The 23846-nt window shown below is 46.8% G+C and overlaps 1 protein-coding gene across 3 annotated transcripts in view; it reads left to right on the top strand.

Annotated features, from left to right (window-relative positions):
* LOC119444336 (venom metalloproteinase antarease-like TtrivMP_A) overlaps positions 1-23846 on the top strand; it is a 1295510-nt gene that overhangs the window by 25214 nt on the left and 1246450 nt on the right. For all 3 annotated transcript variants that reach the window (XM_049663284.1, XM_049663283.1, XM_049663281.1), the window contains exons 5-6: positions 994-1059; positions 21781-21908. In XM_049663284.1, the coding sequence (XP_049519241.1) occupies positions 994-1059; positions 21781-21908 (194 nt within the window). The remainder of the gene's footprint in view (positions 1-993; positions 1060-21780; positions 21909-23846) is intronic.

Raw genomic sequence — 23846 nt, 5'->3', positions numbered from 1 at the left:
GGGGGAATAGGAAGGGGTGTGGCGGGACCGTCGGGTTTGATGGGCAGGCTCACACCATGTGGAAGGGGTCCGCGAACGGATCGTCACAATGTCGGCAGGCCCCGGAGAATGCCGGGTTAAAGTTTCTGAGTATGGCCGGGCACAATACCGTGTTGGTGTAGAGACGGAGGAGCCAGCGCTCGTCCGCCTTGTTTAGGCCCGATGCCGGTGGTGGAAATCTGAGCCTGTGCGATTTGAACAGGGCCGTGATTTATTTGAAGGATGCAGCCGGATTGGGTGCTGGAACATCAGGCGATGGAGGGTGAGGCAGATCCCGGTAATTTAGTGCGCGGGCTGAGGCATCGGCAGCCTCGTTTCCACCTAGCCCTGTATGGCCAGAGGTCCAGATGATTGTACGTACTTCTCCTGCGCGCGATTCTTTTCACCTCCAGGCACGTTCCTCCTTTGTTTCCTTCACGGCTTCTAAAAAGACATTCGCCGATTGCGCTAGCTGACCAGTGACGCTTGCTGGTAATAAATGATGTACAATATGGAAGGGAAACTAGTAAGTGGCCCAATGCTTTGTACAACAAGAGCTTTAAGGTTTTTTGGTGCATTTAGGTAGAACTAAAACGAACTCTGCCAACGCAAGCCACACATAGTACTTCAGAAATTTCTGCGTTTAAGTTAATGCAGAGCGCACGTGCTTAATATCGTTACATTTTTCGACAATTTGGGGGAGTGAGTCTGTATTACACGCAATAAATGATTATCACTGAATAATATCTGCGAACACTTTCAGTAACTGGATGTATAAATGTGGACTGCAACAGTTGCCTTAAGGCATTTGTGTAGAGATCTGCTTTATTCGCGTTAAACTGACAAATTGAACAGTCACAAGAGGTGGAGTTCATTTCTCATTGGTCTAACTATTTGTGAAAATTGTCTCAAAGTAACTATAGTAACAAAGTAACAAAGTAACTCGGAAATTCAAGTCTCATATTCTAATTTCAGGTCGGGTGCTTGAGCGTCTACAAAACGATGACCGGAAGGATAGGCGTCGCCGCAAGTCTCAAGAGCGTGAGTGCAAATTTATTTTGTAATAGTGGCAACGACAGCTGCAACTCCTCAATAACACTGGCTGATTATAGAAAAAAAAATAAAGGTGCTCGGGTTACCATCAGAAATCTTTCTGTAGGCAGCATTCACAGGTAAGCTGCGCGTGAAGAAATTCAGAAGAGAAAAAATAGGTAATTAATAATGCGTAATTTAGCACAACAATCGTTCACCGTGCCACACAATACATTCACTTATGCAAGGTCATGCTTCATACTAGAGTTGTGAGGAAGATGATGCAATCGAGCTGCAAGATCATGGAGTTCTTTATTCATTCAGAATTTTATCTGCCATTATTGTATATCTCATACCAAATATTCTTTCAGTTTATCTGTCTGCCCTGTCACGCCCTATCCATCAGTTCAGGCAATATTTCATTTGAATGTTTTTTCTCCCTTTAACTCTTCCCCTACCGTGGGGAAAATGGGTGTTTTTTCTAGGTTACGCCAGACTTTTTTTTTTCTGAAGGAAGTACTCTACTCAATATTCTATGTTATACGTAAACAAAAAGCAGAATGAATGCACTTTTCAGCATGAACGCATTATTAACGACACTTTGTAATAAAAAGATATAAATTGCCAGAATCACGATTGTGGGATAAAATTGAACAAAGTTTTTAAAGACACGCTAGTATCTACTAAGAAAAAAATGTAACAAAAATTATGAGATATATAGAAAATGTATTGTAGTCTAATATGCACTATCTCCGACAAAATCTAAATTTTACATTGAACACGCGAACCGGGCTGCGGCCGTGGATGTTCCGGGCTCGTTTGTATCGTCGTCGTTCTCAGAGTGAAAGTACGACGAAAGGGCAGAATCCTTAGTCTCGCTGCTGCTCGATCCATCGATAAATCAGCCGCAGACCCAGCGTAATCACGAGATCTACAAACTTTCGAAGCGCGCGAGCCGCTGCGGGAGGCGGCCATCTTTATTTTCTACTTTGACTATCGCGAAACTTCTGAGGGTGTTTAAAAATTACCGCCTAGGCGGAAAAAATGCGAACACCTTGGAAAACAATAATATAGTTAGCCTCCTACACGTCAGATGGGGCAGTGTGTTCGTGAGCGGCGCGGAAGGTATCGAAAGCTGCGTTTCAAACTATCGATAGCGGGCTAATGATTCCGAATGGGCGCGGTAGGGAAAAGGTAAGGTTATTATTGGTCTTTCGATTTTTATTCCGCCGCTCTAATCTTGGCCTATTCCCCTGTTATGTGTATAAAGTACGATGGTTGAGCATCATGAGCAGCATATACATCGTCAGTGTGCCACTCGATCTCGAGACTGGATCCACAGCTCTGGGCGAAATGAGGTATCTGCTCTTTTCTCGTCTGACTCATCGAGCAAATAACCCCTTGTGGCGCGAATTAATTCTGGCAATGAAAAAATATACTCGACATCATTTTCGGCTCTCCATGCTTCAATAAAAGACTCATTAAAAGATGGAAACATAAATTTTATCTTTTTCATAGTTTTCCGTGGTGTCCACATTTGTGGACACCACGGAAGCTTGAACACAGAAAACTATTGCACCGTACATTCGCTAACCTTTGCAATCTCTCTTGTGTGGTAAAGATGAAAGCAATCATTCGGAGCCGACAGGAGCAGAACCACGTGGCATTTTCGGCAGCGAATTTGGCTCGTCGCTGCGCATCCTTCACGGCGGCAACGCAGTGCATTTGATGTGCGCACGTGCTCCGGCCAGTGATCGTACCTGTCATACCCAATGGCAGCGGTCGGAAGTGAATGCGTTGTGGCCTCCTTCACAACGGGCTTGGAGCAATCATTGCTTGGCCTACCGCACTTTTTTTGGAGCATTTCTGTTGCAAGTGATCCGGCTGTTTGCAATGTCTGCTTTGAACGCCATCATGTACATAGTGTTTCTCTGTAGGAGCTTCTCAGAGCAAAACGCAGAAAATGAGAATTCGCCCTCACGGGCCACCGTATGCGCAAAGCCTCGCTCCGCGCATTGATCATGCGAGATATCTGCATCAGATACGTCGCCATTTTTAATTTTCGCTAAAAGTTCTTCGACAGTCTGGTCATCGACTGTAGCATAGCAGCGGCAGCCTACCTGCCGTCATGCAAGAAGGGAGACGTTGACGACCCAGTGTTTAGCCGAGAACAGCGCTCAAGCGTTTATTGCGCGCCTATATAAAGTAAAGGGAAAGGGGGGATCTGGAGAGCTAACATGGGAAACAAACTTGACGCATGCGCATTGACAATGCGCACATGACGCGGTGGTTTGATACCGCGCTTTACAACATTTATTCCCTCTTAAAAACGCTGCACTGGCTTGCGTGATCTTGTGGAACGTCGAAGAGGTTGTGTAGTTATTTTGTCTGCCCAGGATGCCACGAGTGTTGGAACAACAGGTGCGTGGTGGTCCACGTCTGGAAACGCTTCTTGGGGTGAAGATTCCCCCGCGCCTTCAGGGCTCGCGGATGGCCTTGGGCAGCGTGGCGGTGCGCTCGATGTAATGTCTCTGCTGATCGTGCCTGGGTCGGTGCCCAGTGGTTCATCTTGAGAAGATGCAGTACTTCCACGCACTTGATCGATGTGACACCGCACGATTGCTTCAGGAGTCTCCACTAGAGCACTGCATGGGCTCGGGCTTACCCGAAAGCCTGGGCCCGGCCCGGCCCGTGGCGCGGGCCGGGCCGGGTTGAACAGATTTTTCACGGGCTCGGACTGGGCTCGGGCACGGCGTGTGCTTTTTGACCCGGGCCCGGGCCGGGCTCCGGTTTTTTGACGCGGGCCCGGGCTGGGCTCGGGCTTTCTGGTGGTGTGCTTGTAACGGGCAGCGAGTTATTCTCGGGCCTCTCAACTCTGAAAAACATTATTTTTCGGTGTCGGACCGGGTTCGGGCCGGTTTCGAGTCGGGCTCGGGCCGGGCTCGAGCCTAAGGAAAAGGGGTGGCGGGCCGGCCCGGGCATGTAACGTAGATTATTTCCGGGCCCGGGCTGGGCCCGGGTCTTGCCATAAAAGTTTTGATCGGGCTCGGGCGGGCCGCCAACGTAAAAACGGGGCCGGGCCGGGCCCGGGCTGAAAAAAATCGGCCCGTGCAGTGCTCTAGTCTCCACTGTGACCATCCGTCCTCCCGATGTCGCTGCTTCCCGTCCTGGTATCCATTAACTATTTGACCCTGTGATGACAGGTTCTTTTAATTAACGGTTTCTGATGGTTCTCTGAGGCGGAGCCTCCCAGTACACAATTGAGGACAAAGCCGTTTGTTGGAGAACGCACAAAAACGTTTATTAAAACTGAAACGAAAAGTAACCCATAAAACAAACACTCAAATAGAACTCATACACCCAAACACACTCGGAGCTAGAACGCTAATGATATCATGCAAGTTCGGGCAGGCAGGGAGGGTGTGGGCGCACAACAGTCTCGACGGGGAGAAGTGGAGACGAGACGGTTCAAGAGCGTGGTAGCTCTGGCTTGGAGGGAGAAGACAGGCGGCTCCGCAGCACGGGCAGATGGCGGCGGCGTTCAGGCCGGGCAGCTGGCCGTGGAACTCGGGCCCGTAGCCCGACAGCTCACGTGCTGCCCACGGGCGCAGACGCTCACTGGCCTCAGGCAGCAGCAGTTTACGATCGGGCAGAGTGGCGATGCCCAGGAAGGCAGGTGGCTTGGCAGCACGGGCAGACGGCGGCGGCGTTCTGGCCGGGCAGATGGTCGTGGAACTCGGGCCCGTAGCCCGACAGTTCTCGTTCTGCCCAAGGGTGCAGACGCTCGTCGGCCTCGGGCAGCAGTTCCCGAACGGATGGAGTAGCGACGCCCAAGAATCGGTTGGCAGGAGGCCCCGGCCGGGTGAAGTCGTGGTGGCTCGGGTCCGGAACCCGACGGCCGTCTTCAACCTCCGGTCTGGTGGCCGACCTTCTCCTGGTGCAGCGTTTGGAACTCCTCCCCTTTCTGCCAGCGTGCCTCGTTTTTCTGCCACTCTGGCCGATTTGTCGTTTATTTATTTATTTTATTTATTTCAGTACCCTAAAGGCCCAGAGGGCATTACATAGGAGGGGATTTTTATACAATCATAATGTACAACAAAGTTGCAAATACAAATGAAAAAAGCAAGATACAAAAAAAACAAAGCAAGAAACTATGGAGATGGAACGTTTGCAAATCAAGCAGGAAAGTACAAGCGACATCATCTTACAATCAAGAGGCATACTATATGAAATATCGACTTCATGCGCATTGACGAGGTTAGGGTTGCTGCGTGTCGATTCTATCAAGATACATAAGCAATTCTGTCTTAAAGGACGATATATCAGTAAGGGTAACTATGTGTTCCGGCAGATCGTTCCACTCTTTTACTGACAATACAAATGGCGAGTTATGATATTTCAGCGTTCTTGCGAAAATTGGTTCAACTTTATAACTATGATGTCCGCGTGAAGAGATATGATGCGCTGGAAGAATATTCGTAGTTGCAAAAACTGTATTGCTGTGATACATGAAGTGAAAAAATGACAAACGAGATATCCTGCGTCGTGTGTCAAGATTATGGAGATGGAAGTTTTCCCTTCAACACCGTTACACTTTGATAAGATGAATATGAAGATAAAATGAACCTGGCTGCCTTGTTCTGCACAGATTCATGCTGGTTTGAAAGGTCAACGCTATTTGGATGCCATATTATAGAAGCATATTCTAATGCTGACCATCTTCATTGGCTGCTAGAGGTTTCGTGTTGTCTTCGGATCGGATGCCTTTTTTTGGTTTCTTGTCTTGCGCCGCATGACCACGCGCCGGATGCTCTTCGGCGTTGTCGTTTTCCATCAGAATGGAATTCGCCTCGGCGCGCGCACTGCATGTCACCTGCTTCTTGTCTCCAACCACCGCACCGTGTCGTGCACTACGCATCACATAAGCGCCTTTTCGGGACAAGTTTTTCCACAGGAAAAACTGCCGCTAGTGTTGGTGGTCGTGAAAAACATTTATTTGTACGACAAAACGTACGAGGAGGTATGCTCGGGACGACCCTGAACAGGCCGCCCATTACAAATACTAGGTGGAGTCCCTAGTACGGGATGCCAGTGGCAGTAGCGGCCGCCAGGGCGCGGTTAACCAGGGCCTTTTGGGCCCGTAGGTCTGAGCAGCCGAGCAGGGCAGCCTCCCAGGCCTCCCGGGTAGGGTTGGGTAAGGGGGAAAAGGCAGGGCCGCTAGTGCGCGACAAGTTCACACAGCTATCACTTAAAGTTCACTTAATGTTGGCTCAAACACACAGCACTTTCATGTCCCAAAGAAGGTTCACAGGGCATGCAATGGATAGCAATCACGAGTTTCTGTAACACAGGCCCAAACAAAATAGCAATACACTTAAAATAATCCTATTCAGTTCTGGGTCAGGTATCCATTAAATCTAACCGGGGATCTGTCATCCCCTCAGGTGACCCTCACCCACGTAAGGCGAACAGCACGTCTCTTCCGTTTTGGAAACGACGGCTGTGGTGCCAGTTGCACTGCGAAGTGATTTCGCGATTTCGAACGTCTGTTCTTTTGGACGACCTGATTTATACGCTTTGCTGGCTGATTGGCCTCGATCTGGTCAGTGTTACCAGCTGAACTGTATTTAGGAATACCGAAAGTAGGCCTGACTTTCCCTTGAAGTGATGTCTCCAGTTGGTCCGCAAACAAGACCTGGACACTTGTTCCCGCTATAGATCTATCTAAAGACCTGGCTACTGTTCTGCAGTTCTGATGGTCTCCAAAGACGTTGTCTATGCGACCATTTATATCTCCATTTATATCTCAGTGGGTGAGCTTTTCCTCGCTCGCCTCGCACTCTTCGAGGACATGGCAATGCGAACCTTTGCCCAGTCCATCGGGCTTTCTAGAGGTCTATGTGCCTCTTCATTTGGTGTGCTTTTTACTGCACTGGTTCGCATGCGTGCCTCCAGGCTGGTCTTGTCCTCTTCGCGGTCACAGCTCAAGCGTACCATTGCCCAGCTTGTCGGGCTTTCTGACGGCATTTGTGCCTCTTTATCCCTTTGTAGGGCAGGATATGTTTTTTTTTTAAAAACCAGAAAAAGGTTGTCTTATTTTACTAACCAAGCCAACAGAAGTAGTTTGAAAGAAATTTCAAGGCTGTACAACGAGTACTTTATTAAACAAAACTGGGACACATTTGTCCCACTGGCGCTAAATTAAAATTTAAAAAATGGGACGCATTTGTCCCAATGCTCCTTGAGGGCTCCGGGGTTACATTCGGGCGGCGTGAAAAGGTCCAAAACACGTTGAACCAATGCTCATTGAGGGCTCCTGGGTTAAATTCGGCCGGCATGAAAAGGTCCCAAACACGTTGAACAAAGGGGCACATTGCACACAGAACACAGAAGGTTGGTGCGCGCTTCTTTCTTGGCAGTCGAGCACCAACGACACCGCCTCCTTTTTGCAATCATCTGAGGGTGATGTCCAGCTCCCAGAAATCGGACTTCATCAGCAACGCCTACCATTTTCTGGCCATGTTTGGCACCTTTTTTGTTGACTCGATACGGGCGATTGCTGGACCCTTTGAATGTTTGCCCGTTTATCAGCTGGCGACCAAGGACGAGCCGGAACCAAAGGTAGCTCATTTCACTGACTGCTTTCATTTGAAGAAAAGCATTTACTATTGCTGCGTCCAGCAGGAAGTAAAAAATTCGGTACCACGACTTCTTAGATCGTCGATCCACCGGGTATGCGTTCCTTCTTTGGTCAAACTTGTCGACTCCGCCCATCCAGGTATTGTAGTCGGAGACTGCTTTTGGGCACTGGACGGATATGGATGAGCCATTAGAAAGCTTTCGAACAACGTCCTCAGTGTCGCTGGGGTGATGAAAGTTGGACAGCACGTGTACGTTTTTCGTGTCCCGCCACTGATAAGCTGTGATGCACCCTTTCGCCCGCCAGATATACTGTCCCTTCTGTAGCTTGTTATCTCGTTTGATTTCGTCAGGTAAGTCCTTGCGGTTTGGGCGAACCGTTCCTGCGGCCAAAATGTTCTTTTCTTTCAAGGCCTCCATTAGGCGTGTGGACGTGAAAAAGTTATCGAAATATAGCTGCGTGCCAGCCTCTACTCCGTCAATGAGGGAGAGCACAACATGCTCACCGAGACCTACGTTTGCAGGTCGGTCTGCACCTTTACCTTCGTAGACCTGAAATTCAATCAGGTAACCTGTCTGGGAGTCGGCTCTGCACCACACCTTGTATCCCTGCTTGATAGGTTTCATTGGAAGGTACTGCTTCAGTGAGGTCCGGCCTTTGAATCGTATCATACTCTCATCAATGGCTTGGTGCGCTGATGGAGTGTATTGTCTCTTGAAACTTTCATTCAGTGCAAGGATGAGAGGACGCACTCTTGCCAATCTGTCGTACCCTTCTTCACCTTTCTTTTTTTTCCTTGGTTAAGTCGGTGAGGTGCAAACAGTTCATAATGGCTTGAAAACGACGGAAAGACATAATCTTTGATATTTCAGGACAATTGAAAAAACTGTCACTGCTCCAGTACAGGTACATTTGATGTCTGGGGTTTGTGCTCATCAGCAGAAGTATGCCAAAGTATGCACGGAGTTCATCAATTGTAAGCTCTTTCCAAAGCTGTCGACCTTTCTGTTTGGCAAAGCGGTTTGTCTCAGTCACCAGTGTGTTCGTGATACCTTCGTCAAAATAAAGAGCAAAAGCTTCACAAGGCGTCGTCGGGAGATTTGCACTGTATTGTGGGTCCCAAATTTTTGGAACACGAATGACGGCATCCGGTTCGCTGCTATTCCATGCCCCAACCTCCTCCTCTTCGACTTCTGCTTCGTCGCAAATTCTAGGCACTTTCTTCTGCTTCCTTTTCTTTCTTGAATAGGTAGCCTTTCGCTTTTGTGGTTTCCTCGTTGATTGCGCCGCTTCGGCTTCACTGCTTTGCTCATCTGAATCGGGCGGAGCGAGCTCGGGTGCGAAGTCTTCATCCGTATCTCTGTCGGAATCACTCGACGTAGGGTCGTCAGGAAGGCTAATATATAATTCCAGCGCTTCCTCTCGCGTCAGCAATCGTTTACCTGCGTTTTTACAAGCAAAGAGAAAACAAAAGAGTCGGTGAAATGTTTCACTACACATCGAATGCAGGCAGCGGTGGCAGTAGGCCTATCCCATCGTCATGCAGTTTTTGCCCTGGAACCATTCGAAAAAGCTTTTAGGAGTAAGTATTGCTTCTATTGTTGAAAACACCCGATTATTACAAGCTGGAACTATTTCTTTCGAAGCACAGAAAAGGGTACACTCACTTGTCATCTTGAATTATTCTTTTCCGGAGACTCACAATGCGGAAATTTGTGCCGCCGGTGAAACGGGAAACACAATTTTGAAAATAATGTACACCTAACGCCACCTATTGTACAGCTTCCAAACGAGATTCAACGGAAGTGTAAAAACCTCAATGTAGATGGCAGCACAGAAAAAATGGGCTTGATGCGTCCCATTGTCTCTCACGAGCAATTGGGGAACAAAAAATGGGACAGATATTTCCCGTTGCCCTACAAGGGGTTATTCAATGTGCTTTTATTAGCACAGATGCGCATGGGTGCCTCGATTTTATTAGACGCTGCCTGCTCTCTGCTGCCTGAGCTATCCTCAGCGTCCCTGAGGTTCATGTCACGACCTAGCCCGGTCCACTTTCTGCCCATTTCTCTGCTTCCCTCTTGTTCAGTGCCCTTCTCTAACAAAAACCCGTGACGGTGTTCGGGGCACTCACTAGACAGAGATTTCGAACTGCTGAATCTGGAGCCTGCGTCAAACGCTTGCTCAATAGAGCATGCATATGACTCGAGCTCGCGAATCTCTATCTGCGAGCGTGCCCTTTCCGCCTCCGCGATCTTGAGACGCAACTGCAACACACGCGCCTCGCGCTCAAGCTGATTGATCTCTTTTCGCTTCTCGTTCTGTAGCCCTCTCTTCTCGCTGCGCAGCTCGTTCTTCTCGAGCTCCCGCCTCGTGCTCGTCTAACCACGCTTTTAGCTCTGTTCCCTCTGGCCCCATGCGTTCCGCTAAAGTTAACAGCTCTCGCGTGCTAGCCATGTTTATAAACTGTTAGAATTAGCAAGAGAATCCAAACAAACGGCTTTGTATTGTCGCGCGGACGCCACTTTGTGATGACAGGTTCTTTTGTTTACCGGTTTCTGACAGTTCTCTGAGGCGGAGCCTCCCAGAACCCAATTAAGGACAAAGCCGTTTGTTGGAGTACGCACACAAACATTTATTAAAACAGAAGCGAAAAGGAACCGATAATAGAAACACTCAAAACGAACTCATACACACAAACACACTCGCAGCTAGAACGCTAATGATATCATGCAAGTTCGGGCAGGCAGCGAAGGTGTGGGCGCACAACAGTCTCGACGCGGAGAAGTGGAGACGAGACGGTTCAAGAAGTGGCGTCGACCTCACCAAAGGTTGGTGTATCAGACCGTCGTACAGGCTACCAGAGCGTGGTAGCTCTGGCTTGGAGGGAGAAGACCGGCGGCTCGGCAGCACGGGCAGACGGCGGCAGCGTTCAGGCTGGGCAGCTGGTCGTGGAACTCGGGCCCGTAGCCCGACAGCTAACGTGCTGCCCACGGGCGCAGACGCTCACCGGCCTCGGGCAGCAGCAGACGACGATCGGGCAGAGTGGCGATGCCCAGGAAGGTAGGTGGCTTGGCAGCACGGGCAGCCAGTGGCGGCGTTCTGGCCGGAGAGCTGGTCGTGGAACTCGGGCCCGTACCGACAGTTCTCGTTCTGCCCACGGGCGCAGACGCTCACCGGCCTCGGGCAGCAGCAGACGACGATCGGGCAGAGTGGCGATGCCCAGGAAGGTAGGTGGCTTGGCAGCACGGGCAGCCAGCGGCGGCGTTCTGGCCGGGGAGCTGGTCGTGGAAGTCGGGCCCGTACCGACAGTTCTCGTTCTGCCCACGGGCGCAGACGCTCGCCGGCCTCGGGCAGCAGTTCCCGAACGGATGGAGTAGCGACGCCCAGGAATAGGTTAGCAGGAGGCCCCGGCCGGGTGAAGTCCTGGTGGCTCGGGTCCGGAACCCGACGGCCGTCTTCAACCCCCGGTCCGGGGGCCGACCTTCTCTTGATGCCGCGTTTGGAACTCCTCCCCCTTCTGCCAGCGTGCCTCGTTTTTCTGCCACTCTGGCCGATTTGTCGTTTCTTCGTTGGCTTCTAGAGGTTTCGTGTTGTCTTCGGATCGGATGCCTTTTTTTCTTGGTTTCTTGTCTTGCGCCGAGTGTCCACGCGCCGGACGCCCTTCGACGTTGTCGTTTTCTATCAGAATGGAATTGGGCTCGGCGCGCCCACTGCATGTCGTCTGCTTCTTGTCTCCAATCACCGCACCGTGTCGCGCACAACACATCACAGACCCGTAGTTGCGGACATGTACACTGCAGTCCATTGGAGGCAACCACTCGTTTTCTTTTTTAGAATTAGACAGTCACCGCAGGGAAGCAGGTGTCCAGGCACGTTCGTATCCGGTACCCCAGCAGCATTTCCGATGGCGACTTTCCGGTTTTCTGGGGAGTCCTGCAATTTAGCATCAAACGCCTAAGGTTATGCTCCAGCTTTCCGCCTCTCATCTTCCAGAGACAGTCCTTGATTGTCGTGACTGCCCTCTCTGCCGCTCCGTTTGACTGCGGATGATAGGGCGCGGTTCTTAGGTGCGTAATGTTGTTTCTGTGAGCAAACGTTGCAAATTCCTGGCCGGTGAACTGCGTCCCATTGTCGGATATAAGGGTTCTTGGTACCCCTAAAAGGCTAAGTATATCTTCAATTACCGGAAGTCGGTACTGGTCTGTGGCGCAAGCAGGATTTAGAGTAGCTTTGAAATCGCCGAAAATTCTGACCGAGCCATCCTTCTTAAGAACGGGTACGATGGGCGTCGCCCAATTCGAACGCTTGACCGGCGATATTTCAACCAGCGACACTAACCGGTCAAGTTCTTGCGATACCTTGTCACGTAGAGCATATGGAATAGATCCCGCCTTACAAAAATTTGGAACATCGTCGCCCTTCAGCAGGAGGCTGGTTGGTGGTCCCTTGATCAATCCCAAGGTTTCCGAGAAAACGTCCTATTATGTGTCGAGAATGGAATTGATGCTGTGGCAGTGCACTTGACTAGCCGTCGCCTCGCCTTCACACGAGACTTGTAGTACCGGAACGCCCGCTTGTTCCATGAAGATTAGCAGGTCGCGGCCGCACAAGCATGGTACGGGGCAGTCTAGCATCACAAGAGAACAGTCAACAGAAAAATCACTATATTTCACACAAACTTGAAGCTCGCCCATCACCGGCAATCTTACATTGTAGCAGTATAGCTTCACATGGGAAGGCTTCAAGCTTGGCCCGCATTTGCGATGGTTATCAAACAGCTGTCGCGATATTACGCACACCGGAGAACCCATATCTACTTCCATGGATAAATCCACGCCTCCCCAACTAAACGTTCGTCTGATTGGTGGCTCAAGAGCATTCTTTCGTGCTTACGCCATTTATTTAACCTGTTGCAATAAATTATCTCCTTGACCTTCCCAGTTTACAGACCTGTACAATGGTATTGGCAACATTGTGTCCACTAAATCTGCATACAATGTTTTTCTTGTCACAGAGCACAGATATTCCATGGAGAACCGAGCACGCAACATGCCACTTCGCGCAAATATTCAGTAACAATTCCTCCCGTCATACCACTGCGAGTGAAAGCGCGCGTCCCTCGCGCTCTTTCACTCGCGCATACAGTATCCGGAGCGCGGCGATGATTTAATCGCCGTTGACGTCATACAGAACCTCAAGGCGACGCCGACGGCAGAAATCCTCTTTGGAGTGTCCATATAATTACTATCGCAATAAAAAATGGGTTGAATGGTCGCGCACCACATCACAAGTCGCCGTAGGCGTCGAAGTCCCTATAGTTATAACGAAATTATTTTTGAGCAGCTCTTATAGACTCCACGCAACAATGGTTGCTTGTGTACTATGAAATGTTCATATGCGGCGGCCTAAAGCTCACGGCAAGGTGCGACAACGCGCTCGCAGCGAAGCGAAACATTGTGCGCGGACATGCATGCAGACGTGCAGTCGGTCGTTGGGAACCCGTGCGATCGCTGCATTGAGGCTTCATTCTGTTATGCTCCATTTTGTTCTACAGACAGCCCACTGTAAGAAATATTTCACATAGTTTGCTCTCAGCGGTTTCCCACCTTTCACTCAATAACTTTAGCCCGTTCTTGGGACTCCATCGCCGCGACCACGCGCAGTGGGCGTTCACTGTACGCATTCAGTACATAGGTAGCGCCTGTAAACAATTCTGTGCTTTCTGTTTGCTCAAGATTATAATTTTGACGGTAAAAAGCTTTCTTTGTATCGAGAGTACTTACAGAAATGTCCAGGAGGGCTACCGCTTGGTGTTTTTATTAAGCGCCGGCAGCCAAACCTATGAGGAGCGCGACGCATTATCTGCCAATACGCAAACGACAGCAGTTCTGCTGGTGCAGCGCACGACCAACGCGCAAATTTGTGGCCGTAAAAGGCGTCAGCGCGAGCTCAACGCAGGGCCCCTTTACAGTTACTGTATATGCTCGCTACGAGAGCAGAGTTGCGCATAGATCCGCCATCTTGCCCGCCGACGCCCCCGTGTTAAGCAGAAAAGCCATTCCTCTTGAATGTAGGATACGGCGCGGCTCAGCTGCCGATTGTGCTTGCTCGTTCATTCCGCGAAGGCCAGGTGCCGCGGCGGGCGACAGCGCACAGAAGCTCGCGACGATGGTGGCGCGGCGGGCGGCAGTGCAGGCCATAGAAACCGTATGGTGCAGGCGCAGCCGCGAAAGTGACACATCCTTCAACAAGCATCTTTATCGTGATCTTTCAGAAAACTTAAAAAATATTTTTAAGGATGCCGTCATGGTGCTTGTTAATAAAAACAAATTTAGCGACAATGCATTGCTTTCACTGATCCAGTTGAGCCCACTACCTGGAAGCTTTTACTTGCTACCACAAACTCACAAGCACAACTATCCGCGTAGGCCTATAATTTCTGGAATAGGAACTGTCACCGAAAACTTTTTCATGCTATATGTCGACAACCTGTTGGCGCGCTTCCTTGTATGTTTTATTTTTACATCGGGGACAGTAACCACTTTCTCAAAGAAATCCTCGATCTTGACGTCTTCCATTTGCTCATTGACGGTCACGCTAGACGTCTCATCACTTTATGCTAACGTTCCTCACAGAGACAGCCTATGGGTGGTTGTAAATGCCTACAATGAGCTAAACATTCGCAATGAACGAATAAATAACGCGACATGAAGTAACAGTATGAACACCAAAGGCACTGAAGAGGAGAAAGAAATAACGACAGCGATTGTCATATAAATCAACTGCCCATGAAATGCGAACTGAACGTTTGGAAATAATTAATGGGGACAAGGTTCTAGCCTCCAAGGGTAGCTTTGCCCGTAATTGGTGTGAGCCCTAGGCCATAAAATATTATTATTGTAGGAGAAACGTGTATTATTAGAGTTAGTCCTAAATATATTACCTCTAATATAAAGAAGACTTGGAATACGTATGATGCGGTAGGCCATAATGGATAAATAAAGAAAATAATATTTGAAATGGTAAGGAAATTTAATAGGGAAAATAGTGGTGCCGAATGAACGTGACATGGGCTGAGTGTTACATGAAGTGACTGTTTTTGGATAAGTTCTAGCGGGAATAAAAAATTTTATATGTAAGGCCCCATGACTCGATACAATAGCTGAAATGACTACGAATGAACGCAAAATAGAGAAAAGTTAGAGTAGAGGGCATGAAATATTGACGAGCATCGAGAAGAACACGAATGCCGTAGGCGGATTCCCTTTTTATTTGATTGATGTGCGCACTAAAGTTTTAAAAAGTCAAGTTCGACATCAAGAAATGTGCATTGATTAGATCAGTGTATTTAGTAGTTATTGATATACACCTGGTGTATGTTACACCATTTTTTAGACCTAGAACTGAAGAGAACAAACTTTGTTTTAGCTGGAATAATAACAAGCTTATTTTTGTGGCATCAAATAGTAACGCTCTGCAGATCGCTATTTAGCTCGGAAGTTAAGGCTGGAATCTAGTCATTTGAAGTGAAAATGGTGTTGTCATCAGCGTGGAGTAAGTATTCAGTGTGTGGTGAAAAACAATCTGATAGGTCATTGATGTGGATGAGGAATGAAAGAGCTCCAAATATGGAGCCTTGTGGGACCCCTAGAATGATAGTCTTGGTGTTGGAAAGCACGCCTGAAATAGATACAGCCTGAGTACGTGTAAGTCTGTCATTTGAAATTAGTTATCGTGGCGGGCCAGTTACTCGTATGCCATAAGAAGAAAGGTTCTCCAAAAGAATAGTATGACTGATCGAGTCAAAAGCATGACTGAAGTCATTAAAGACTGCTCCAAGGAACGCGCCGTCGTCCATTGTGCTTCTTATATTTTGAGTAAGTGCAGCCAACGTGAGATTAGTGGAAAGCCCCTGAAGAAACCCAAACTGATATCGCGATAGTAACTTAAATTTGCTAAGGTAGTTTGTAAGAAGTGTGGAATATAACTTTTCAACAACCTTACGAAAAAAAGGAATAATAGAGATGGACCTACAAATATTGATGGCTGATCTATCACATTGCTTATAAATGGGTATTATTGTGCCTTTCTTTAGTTCAGAAGGAAAAATATATTGCTTAAAGACTAAATTGACACTATAAGCAAAGATAGGAGCGATGTTCCACAATGTCTTTTATTTCCCTTGCGGATACGTTGTCAAGTCCAGCGCCAGTTGCTTTAAAATTTAAGGTCGTATTGCGAACCTCAGTGGAACTGGTTGGGAAAAAATAAAAGGAATGCAATGAACGACGACTGTCACTAAAGTAAGAGAGCCCGGATTGCGTTGTGAGGCTAGAAAAATATTGGCTGAAGGCATTTGCAATGGTAACAGAAGTGCGAAAGGTTTTGCCATCATGACAGATTTCAGTAATTCCAGTTACAGAGCTAGTTCTATTTAAAATGAGTTAAATATACGCCACTGCTTTCCTGTATTCTTACCGGCTTGAATTAATAATTATTCATCGTAATCCCGTTTCGCTTTTCTTAATAGTAGGGTTACCGTATTGCTACATGTTTTGCATCGCTCTTTTAAAGACAGATTAAAAGGGTTTTTCGACTGTCTGTATAGGTTGTCTTTCTTTCGTAAACAACTAAGAAGTCCTGGTGTTAGCCATGAGTTTCAGGGAGATGAATGTTTTTTTAGACATAAAACATTGGAGGTTGAAGAAGTTATTGCATTAGATATGAGCGAAGAAAACTCGCTGTTGGCAGCCTCAGGGTCTGTGCAGGTAATGACGTGAGACCAGTCTATTGTAACTATTGAATAAATAAACTTTTTTTGTGAAAGACCGATTTGGAAAAGGAAGCTTTTGAAGGAATGGCGACGCGTCGAAAACGAAGTGCTACGGAGAAGTGCTAGGTTGTATTGGCACGGATGATAACAGCCTCGGGAGGAGTAAGTTAATTTGGTAAAGCATAATAAATGAAAGTACCAGAAGAGCGAATCAAGACCATATCCAAGAAAAATTTTTATATTGATTGGGACGCGAGCATTATTCATCCAATAAGTTGTCACCCACCTGTAACTCCTGCAACGTACTCCTGTAAAAGAGTACGTTTATCTAGGTCAGTTACTCTCAGGGAACCGTGATCATGAGCAATAAAGTTACGGAAGAAAAAAATTGGGTTGGAGTGCATACGGCAGGCATTACCAAATCCTGACTGGGAGCTTACCACTGTCGTTGAAAAGAAAAGTGTACAATCATTTCATTCTGCCGGTGCAAACATATGGGGCAGAAACTTGTAGGTTAACAAAGAAGCTCGAGAGCAGGTTAAGGAACGCACAAACAGCAATGGAACGAAAAAAATTTGGCCTAACGTTAAGAGCAGGAAGAGAGTGGTGTGAATCAGAGAGCAAACTGGGATAGCCAAAATTCTAATGCACATTAAGAGACAAAGCTGGGGGAAAAGAGCTGGGCAGGCCTTGTAATGCGTCGGATGGATAACCGCCGGTGGACCATTAGAGTTACAGAATGGATACCAAGAGAAGGGAAGCGCAGTCGAGGACAGCAGAAAACTAGGTGGGGAGATGAAGTTAGGTAATTGGCAGGCTCAATTTGGATTCAGCTGGCGCAAGGCAGGGGTAATTGGAAATCGCAGGGAGAGGTTTTGTTCTGCAGTGGACATAAATATAGGTTGATGATGATAACTGCGTTCTTATTTTCTTGTGTTAGTGTATGAAGCAAGGCATCAAGTGAAGAGGAAAAATTTGTCACGGAAGAGCCAGGGTAACGATATATGCAACCAAACACGATTTCACGTGTATAACAATTGAAGTCAGGACTATCAATTTCAATCCGAACTGCTTCGCAATCGGACACATCAAGAACCAGGTCAATTTCACGTTTGTAGACCGCGACACGAGGACACACGGTGGTGATGTGGTGCATTGTAATATTCTGCATTGTGATATTCGAACACCAAGATTATCGAAAATGGGAAGTGAAGGAAGCAAAAGAGGGCCATGAAATCATCAAAGTGTCTTGCGGAGAATGCGCGCGTTGAAGTGGATGACGGAATTATGTGCCTGAGATGATATATAGCCTGAAGTTTCTTAGAATCGATCTAAGGCATTGTGATTACAGGATATCAGAGGAGATTAGTTTGTTTGAAAAGATGCTTCGGTCAGCTTCGTCTCGAATTCGGAGGACATGGCTGTCACATCTTTTACGGGTCTTCATCAAACAGTCACCCGTCCAAAAAATGACAATTTTCTTTCTTTTTTCAGTTTTACGGTCATTGCGGAATTCTTTTTAATCTGCTGGGTAAAGTGATCGTTTAAATACAAGGGCCAAACATCAGTTTCAGAAAAACCAAGGTCGTTAGTCTCGTGGTCTGAGTTTCTGTTCTGCTTCTGGAGGATACAATAGGTTTCAGTTAATTAAGGACCTGGACAGTATTAAATGAGATTCCCTGAGTTTTATCAAGGTCGGTCCTCATCAGACAAAATTACAGCTTCCCTACCCTCGCGCAAGAATTGGACACCTCCTTCGCAGCGAGATGGGTGCTTTGATTAGTACATCAAAGCCGTACTACAGGACGTGTAAAGTACAATCTTATAGCTAAAGAAACTAATGCAATGGAAGCTCGGGCGAATCAACACGAAGGTACAACTAAAGCACCATATAAAGGAGGCGCAGTTGTCGCAATGGACAAGAGCAGCTTGCTTAGTGAAGTTAACAGGCAACTGAGTGGGATATCCTTCTACAAGCATCTTGATCATGATCCTACAGAAAACTTAACTATTTTTAATGATGCCATCGCGGTGCTCAAGGAAACAACTTTAGTGACAATGCATTGCGTTGGCTGATCTCGTTAATCCCAGTGCCAGGAAGCTTTTACTTGCTACCACGAACTCAGAAGCATAACAATCCCAGTAGGCCTGTAATTTGTGGAATAGAAACTGTGAGCGAAAAACTTTCATTTTATGTCGCTAGACATATTGGCGAGAATCCTTGTATGTTTTCTTCTTACATCAAGAACACTAGCCACTTTCTCAAAGAAATCCTCGATATTGACGTCCATATTTGTTCATTGTTGGTCGCGCTAGACGTCTCATTACTTCATGCTGACGTTCCTCGCAGAGACAGCCTACGGGTGGTTGTACATGCCTACAATGAGCGTAACTTCATAAGCGGGTTGAGTCATCTACGCTAAGTACTTTACTCTCTCTTATCCTAGAGCTAAATCACTTTGATCTTGATGGGCACCCCTACGTTCAGGTCAGCAGCACTTGCATGGGAACGAAAATCGGACTAAACAACGCTAATATATTTAGGGCTTACAACAAAAAGGAATTCAAATTTAGCCGACACTTAAGCCATTTTGTTAGGAATGTTTCATTCACGATATATACCAAATTTGGCAACATCCTAGCTGGGAGATTATTTCTTTCATTGGCGAATGCAATAATGTCCATCATATCATCACCTTTTTGTATTCCTAGGAACTAACCCCTCAGCATTAAATTTCATGATGTCAAGATAACTATGAGGAACGAAGTAATGATGACTAAACATTTCAGGAAACACACTGATTGACACAAGTACTTCCGTTTCAACAGTAGCCGTTATGAAGCACTGCAAAAAGAGCATCTACTATATACAGGCAATCTGATATAGGAGCATATGCTCCAATAAGGACGAGCCTGCGCAAAACTGTAAAACCACCCACGGAACAAAATTACCCTACACAAATAAAGGACAGAACATTGAAGCATGCTGACATCTTAGATCGCACGCAGCTACTCAAAGGCGAGAGATAAACTGTGCTATGCAGACAAAAAATCGGCCTAACACACTCGGCACCAATCCTAAAAGTAGGCCATATTTAAAAAAAAAACACTCCTTTATATTGATTCAAAACTATTCACATAGCCACACCGAGCAGTCTGTCGGCAATAAGGCAATCATCTTCACGACATACTCACGCCGTCGAAAAGTAAACCTTAGGTGCGTACAGGCTGTCATCCTTTCAAAAAACCGCGGTGCAAAATTAGCATTCATATTACTATATCCTGAATGGTTGGCCGCAGTGACTGTTCAACAACAATCAGCGGCGACTTAAATCGTGGCAGTGCTCATTTGGCGTACTACTTAGTATGCTCATCGTGCAATATACAGTACCTTGGCCGGACAGAAACTAGGTTTCGATTGTGTTTTAACAACCACTGAGGGCATGCAACAATCATACCTAAACTTGTGCAGTCCAAGCATGTTATTATGCCTGTCGACTCTTCTGACAAAAGGAAAGTCACATTTCTACAGTTGCGCTTTAAATTGCAACGCTAGGAAGATGTTTGGGAAACGTCGCTAGTACACAAATTCGGGTATTTACGAAAGTACGGCAACGGTGTCTTGTCTTTCACTGCCGTCGCAATGAACATGTTTGTAATCTTACAATCATAATTGTTCACGATTTTATTTTTTGTGCTCTTTCTATTCAAGCTTTTTATTCTGTTTCTGACTTGATATGCGTTTCGTTATGATCGCTATATTCATGATACGTGTGCTCATTGTTGTACTTTCTAGGACGCTTTATCCGACCGCCTTTACAAACGTGGTTGTTCAATGAAAACATATCCTATCGCTGTAATCATTGTAACTATGATGCTTGTTTTGACACCGTGGCATGTGTTTCTGTCATAATCGATAACAGAGCCCAAATAAGCGGCCTCCCTTTTAGCACACTACTTACTCTGAGGAAGAAGAAGAATAAAAATGCTTATTGCACTAAAAGGTTTACAAAATGACTCTGCCAACATCTGAATCCATAGCCGATATGGCTGGTTGATGGTGTATTACAGCAAGGCTGAGTAAGTCCATCAATTAGCGAGTACAATGTTAATATGCAAATTACAGCATCAGTACGTACAATGTATACCTAAAAGCAGTTTTTTTCAGTACCATAATGCCCCCGCCCCCACCGCACTATGTAATGTCCTGCAGTGTCCTTAGGCTTTATAAAAACAAAATAAATAACGATATGCACGATGAATGGGAGCTCCATGACAGAATGGCTCTCTTGAGCAACGGTCAAATATTTGGCAGACATTCACTCAAGCTAGATATGCTGTACCAAAGCTTTGTGCCAAAAAATGTATTGTTCGGCGGCCATAAACGTTGTGGACTATTAGCCGATTAAGATTTTATTGTTTCGTCTGTCGAGTGCTTCACCTGAATTTTAATTGTGTAAAGGAAGACGTTTCTGTAGAATATTTTGTGTACTAATGTTGTGCTGTTATATTGCCTTACAATATTAAGTGGTATTTTGCTAAGATTCCTGAAAACGTTCCGTGGATAGTGCCTTCGTGGTTGCCGATGCAATGGTTCGTGTAGCTCTTTTTTATATGTTGCTAACCACAGAACAATATGAAGCATACTTGCAGCCTTATGATTCTACGCATTACGTCAATTGAGAGTGAATTACGGTAGAACATCTAATATGCGGGGTGTCTGTAAACTGAAATATATTTCAAAGTGACACAGCGTGAATCATCGAACGCTTAGTCTTTTTGCGTAGACGATCAATATGAGTTAACCAATGGAATGATGCGTCGAGAGTCACGCTGAGGTAAATATACCCATTCAGTTTCTGAATGGCAGTTCCCCTAATGTGCAGCCCACATGTTTCGGGTACCACTTTTCGATTAGAGCAAACTGCAACGTACTTATTTTTCGTTGTATTTAACACTAATTTGTTTGTGTAAACGTTTGAGAAGTTTCTTGTAGTTATTTATGAGAGAGTAATGCCGCGTCTTCACAAGAATGGTGTGGTATAAGTAAGCTAGTCTCATTTGTACATATTTGTGCTTGCGTGTGGGTCAAAGAGAAATCACAGTTATTGGATAGATTGGCCGTGCCAGTGTGCCGAATATTTCGTTCTGCTCTCTCTACATATATAGATAAATATAGATATATGTATATATTTATTCGTTTACTTAATAGAAACTGTGGTTTAGTTATATTTTTAAACACGCCTAAACACAGACCGATTAATGAAAGTTTATTTTTACGTTTTTTCCTGTTCCTCAACGGCACGACACACAGCGGAAGGACGGGATATGATTCCTGAATTGTTTATCGTGGAACTTCACGCAATGTCCGACAAAGTGCACCAAGTAAACTTCAAGAAGAATGAAGATTTAATCGCCTATATGGCTGTCATGTCAAATGCAGTAAGTATGGTTATATTGGAAATATGCTTCTGCTTCTATTCTGTTCTTGTCTTCAAATAAAAGCGCACGTGGCTAAGCACTCATGTTCACGACTGAAAATAAGTTGCAGTTGTACAAAGGCGTCCTTGGAGAGAACTTATAACTGCGATTCCAAGTTATCGCCAGCCACGTAGCGGCCGAATCGAGAACTAGCAGATGTAGGTTCAAGCTTCAAACGAAATAGGATCTCCTAAAAGTATGCGCTGAAAAGTTGCCTCGTAGATCTCAAATGATTGTGATATCGTGGCAATCAAGCCCAAAATAGAAAAAAAACGGATGTCGAAAGGCTTTCTGTGTGCCATTATGCGTGTCATCGTGGTGGAAAGACGGCAATTACTGGAAAGACAACAACAAGGCATAACCTTGAATTGGTAGAGGTCATCTGGAGGGATGAATGCGGTCTTTTCTTGGCCTTGCTAATCTACGGAAATCTGCAAGTAGCCAGATCGAAAGTCCATGGACGAAAAGTCTTTGGCACCGTGAAGACAATCAAGAGTGCCGTCGATTCGTGGTAAAGGGTTAACAAGGGTCTTCACGGGACAGCAAGGATGTGGTTTCAGAATCGCCGAGAGAAAATAACAAGCTGGGATACCTGCAAGGAAAATATGCCTGCTAGGTAAGGTAGAAAGATCGCAGCGAAGAAGGAGCTAGCGTCACGTGCCCAAACATCGACAGAATCCTAGGCGTCTTACAAAAAAGAATGTGCTGGCCCTTTGCCGCAATGTGGATGATGGTATGGCTGAGCCTGAAAAAAGTGGCACACGTCCTGAAAGGGAAAGCAGATGATGCGTCTAAGCAGCTCATATGCAAGGACTGTGACATGGTGGATACCATCATTCAGGAGTGCAAGCGCTTTAAAAAAGTTGTCGCAGTTTCACCTGAAAGGCGAAGCATCAATTGCGATAGCAAATTTGTAGAGAGCTATACGGAGTAATGATATTAGCTTTTATCAGCTGTATAAACTTGGACATGCAGCAGCACCGGCAACACGCAGAACCGTTGTCGACGCCGTCGGCGTTTTGCCCGTGTTCGCTCAAAATGCGTGCGGCGTTGGTGACTGTTGCCGGAGCCTCTGATATAAATAGGCACTTGGTGCCACAGCTAAACGTCGCCTCCCTTCTCTCCCCCTCCCCCCCCTCCCCCACGGCCTCTCGCGCGTCGGAAGAAGGCGCGTTTGCTCTACATATATGGTGATTGTAAAGGAGGAAAGAGACGCCTACTTCTGCAGCCCTTAAGGGAGCACGGCGCAGAACGCGCGTTTGTTCTCCGCCGTGCGTTCACTCCCCGTGAAAGCGCGCGTCCCTCGCGCCCTTTCCCTCGCACATACAGCGTTCGGCGGCGCGCGGCGACGATTTCATCTCCATTGACGTCATACGGAACCTCACGGCGACAGCGACGGCAGAAACCTGCTTTTGAGTGTCCATATAATTGCTATCGCAATAAAACGCCAAAAGTCGACGTATTGCCCACCAGTTCGCTCGACTTTCTCACACGGCAGCACTTTCCCACACGGCACACTTTGCAACATCGTCGTGCAAAGACGTACCTGCGCCTCCGCTACCACTAACCGGCAAACACGTGACGAAGGTCATAGGGCGTAAACTCGAGGCTATGTCTCTTGCTTCCCCGTGCTCCCGTGCCGACTCTTCTAGTCCAGCTCTACCATGATACCACTTCTGCAAGCCATCGTTCCTCAGAGCTACCCAGTGCTGGCCTGAACTCAGTGTGCGCCGTCGCTCCCACTCGCCCGCTTTTCTATGGCCAAGGCCACAGAAAGCTAGAAATGTCCCCGCAATCCGGCCGAGTGGAGGACTGCTGTCGACCGGCCCATCTGCTTTAATTGCCATCGCATTGGTCATGTCTCCCGCTATTGCAGTAACTGGTGGTTTTCGCCTCATG

This window comes from Dermacentor silvarum, chromosome 3, assembly GCF_013339745.2.
Source record: "Dermacentor silvarum isolate Dsil-2018 chromosome 3, BIME_Dsil_1.4, whole genome shotgun sequence".
Lineage (NCBI taxonomy): Eukaryota > Metazoa > Arthropoda > Arachnida > Ixodida > Ixodidae > Dermacentor > Dermacentor silvarum.
The sequence above is the reverse complement of the archived record's forward strand: the minus strand, read 5'-3'. Positions and strand labels throughout refer to the sequence as shown.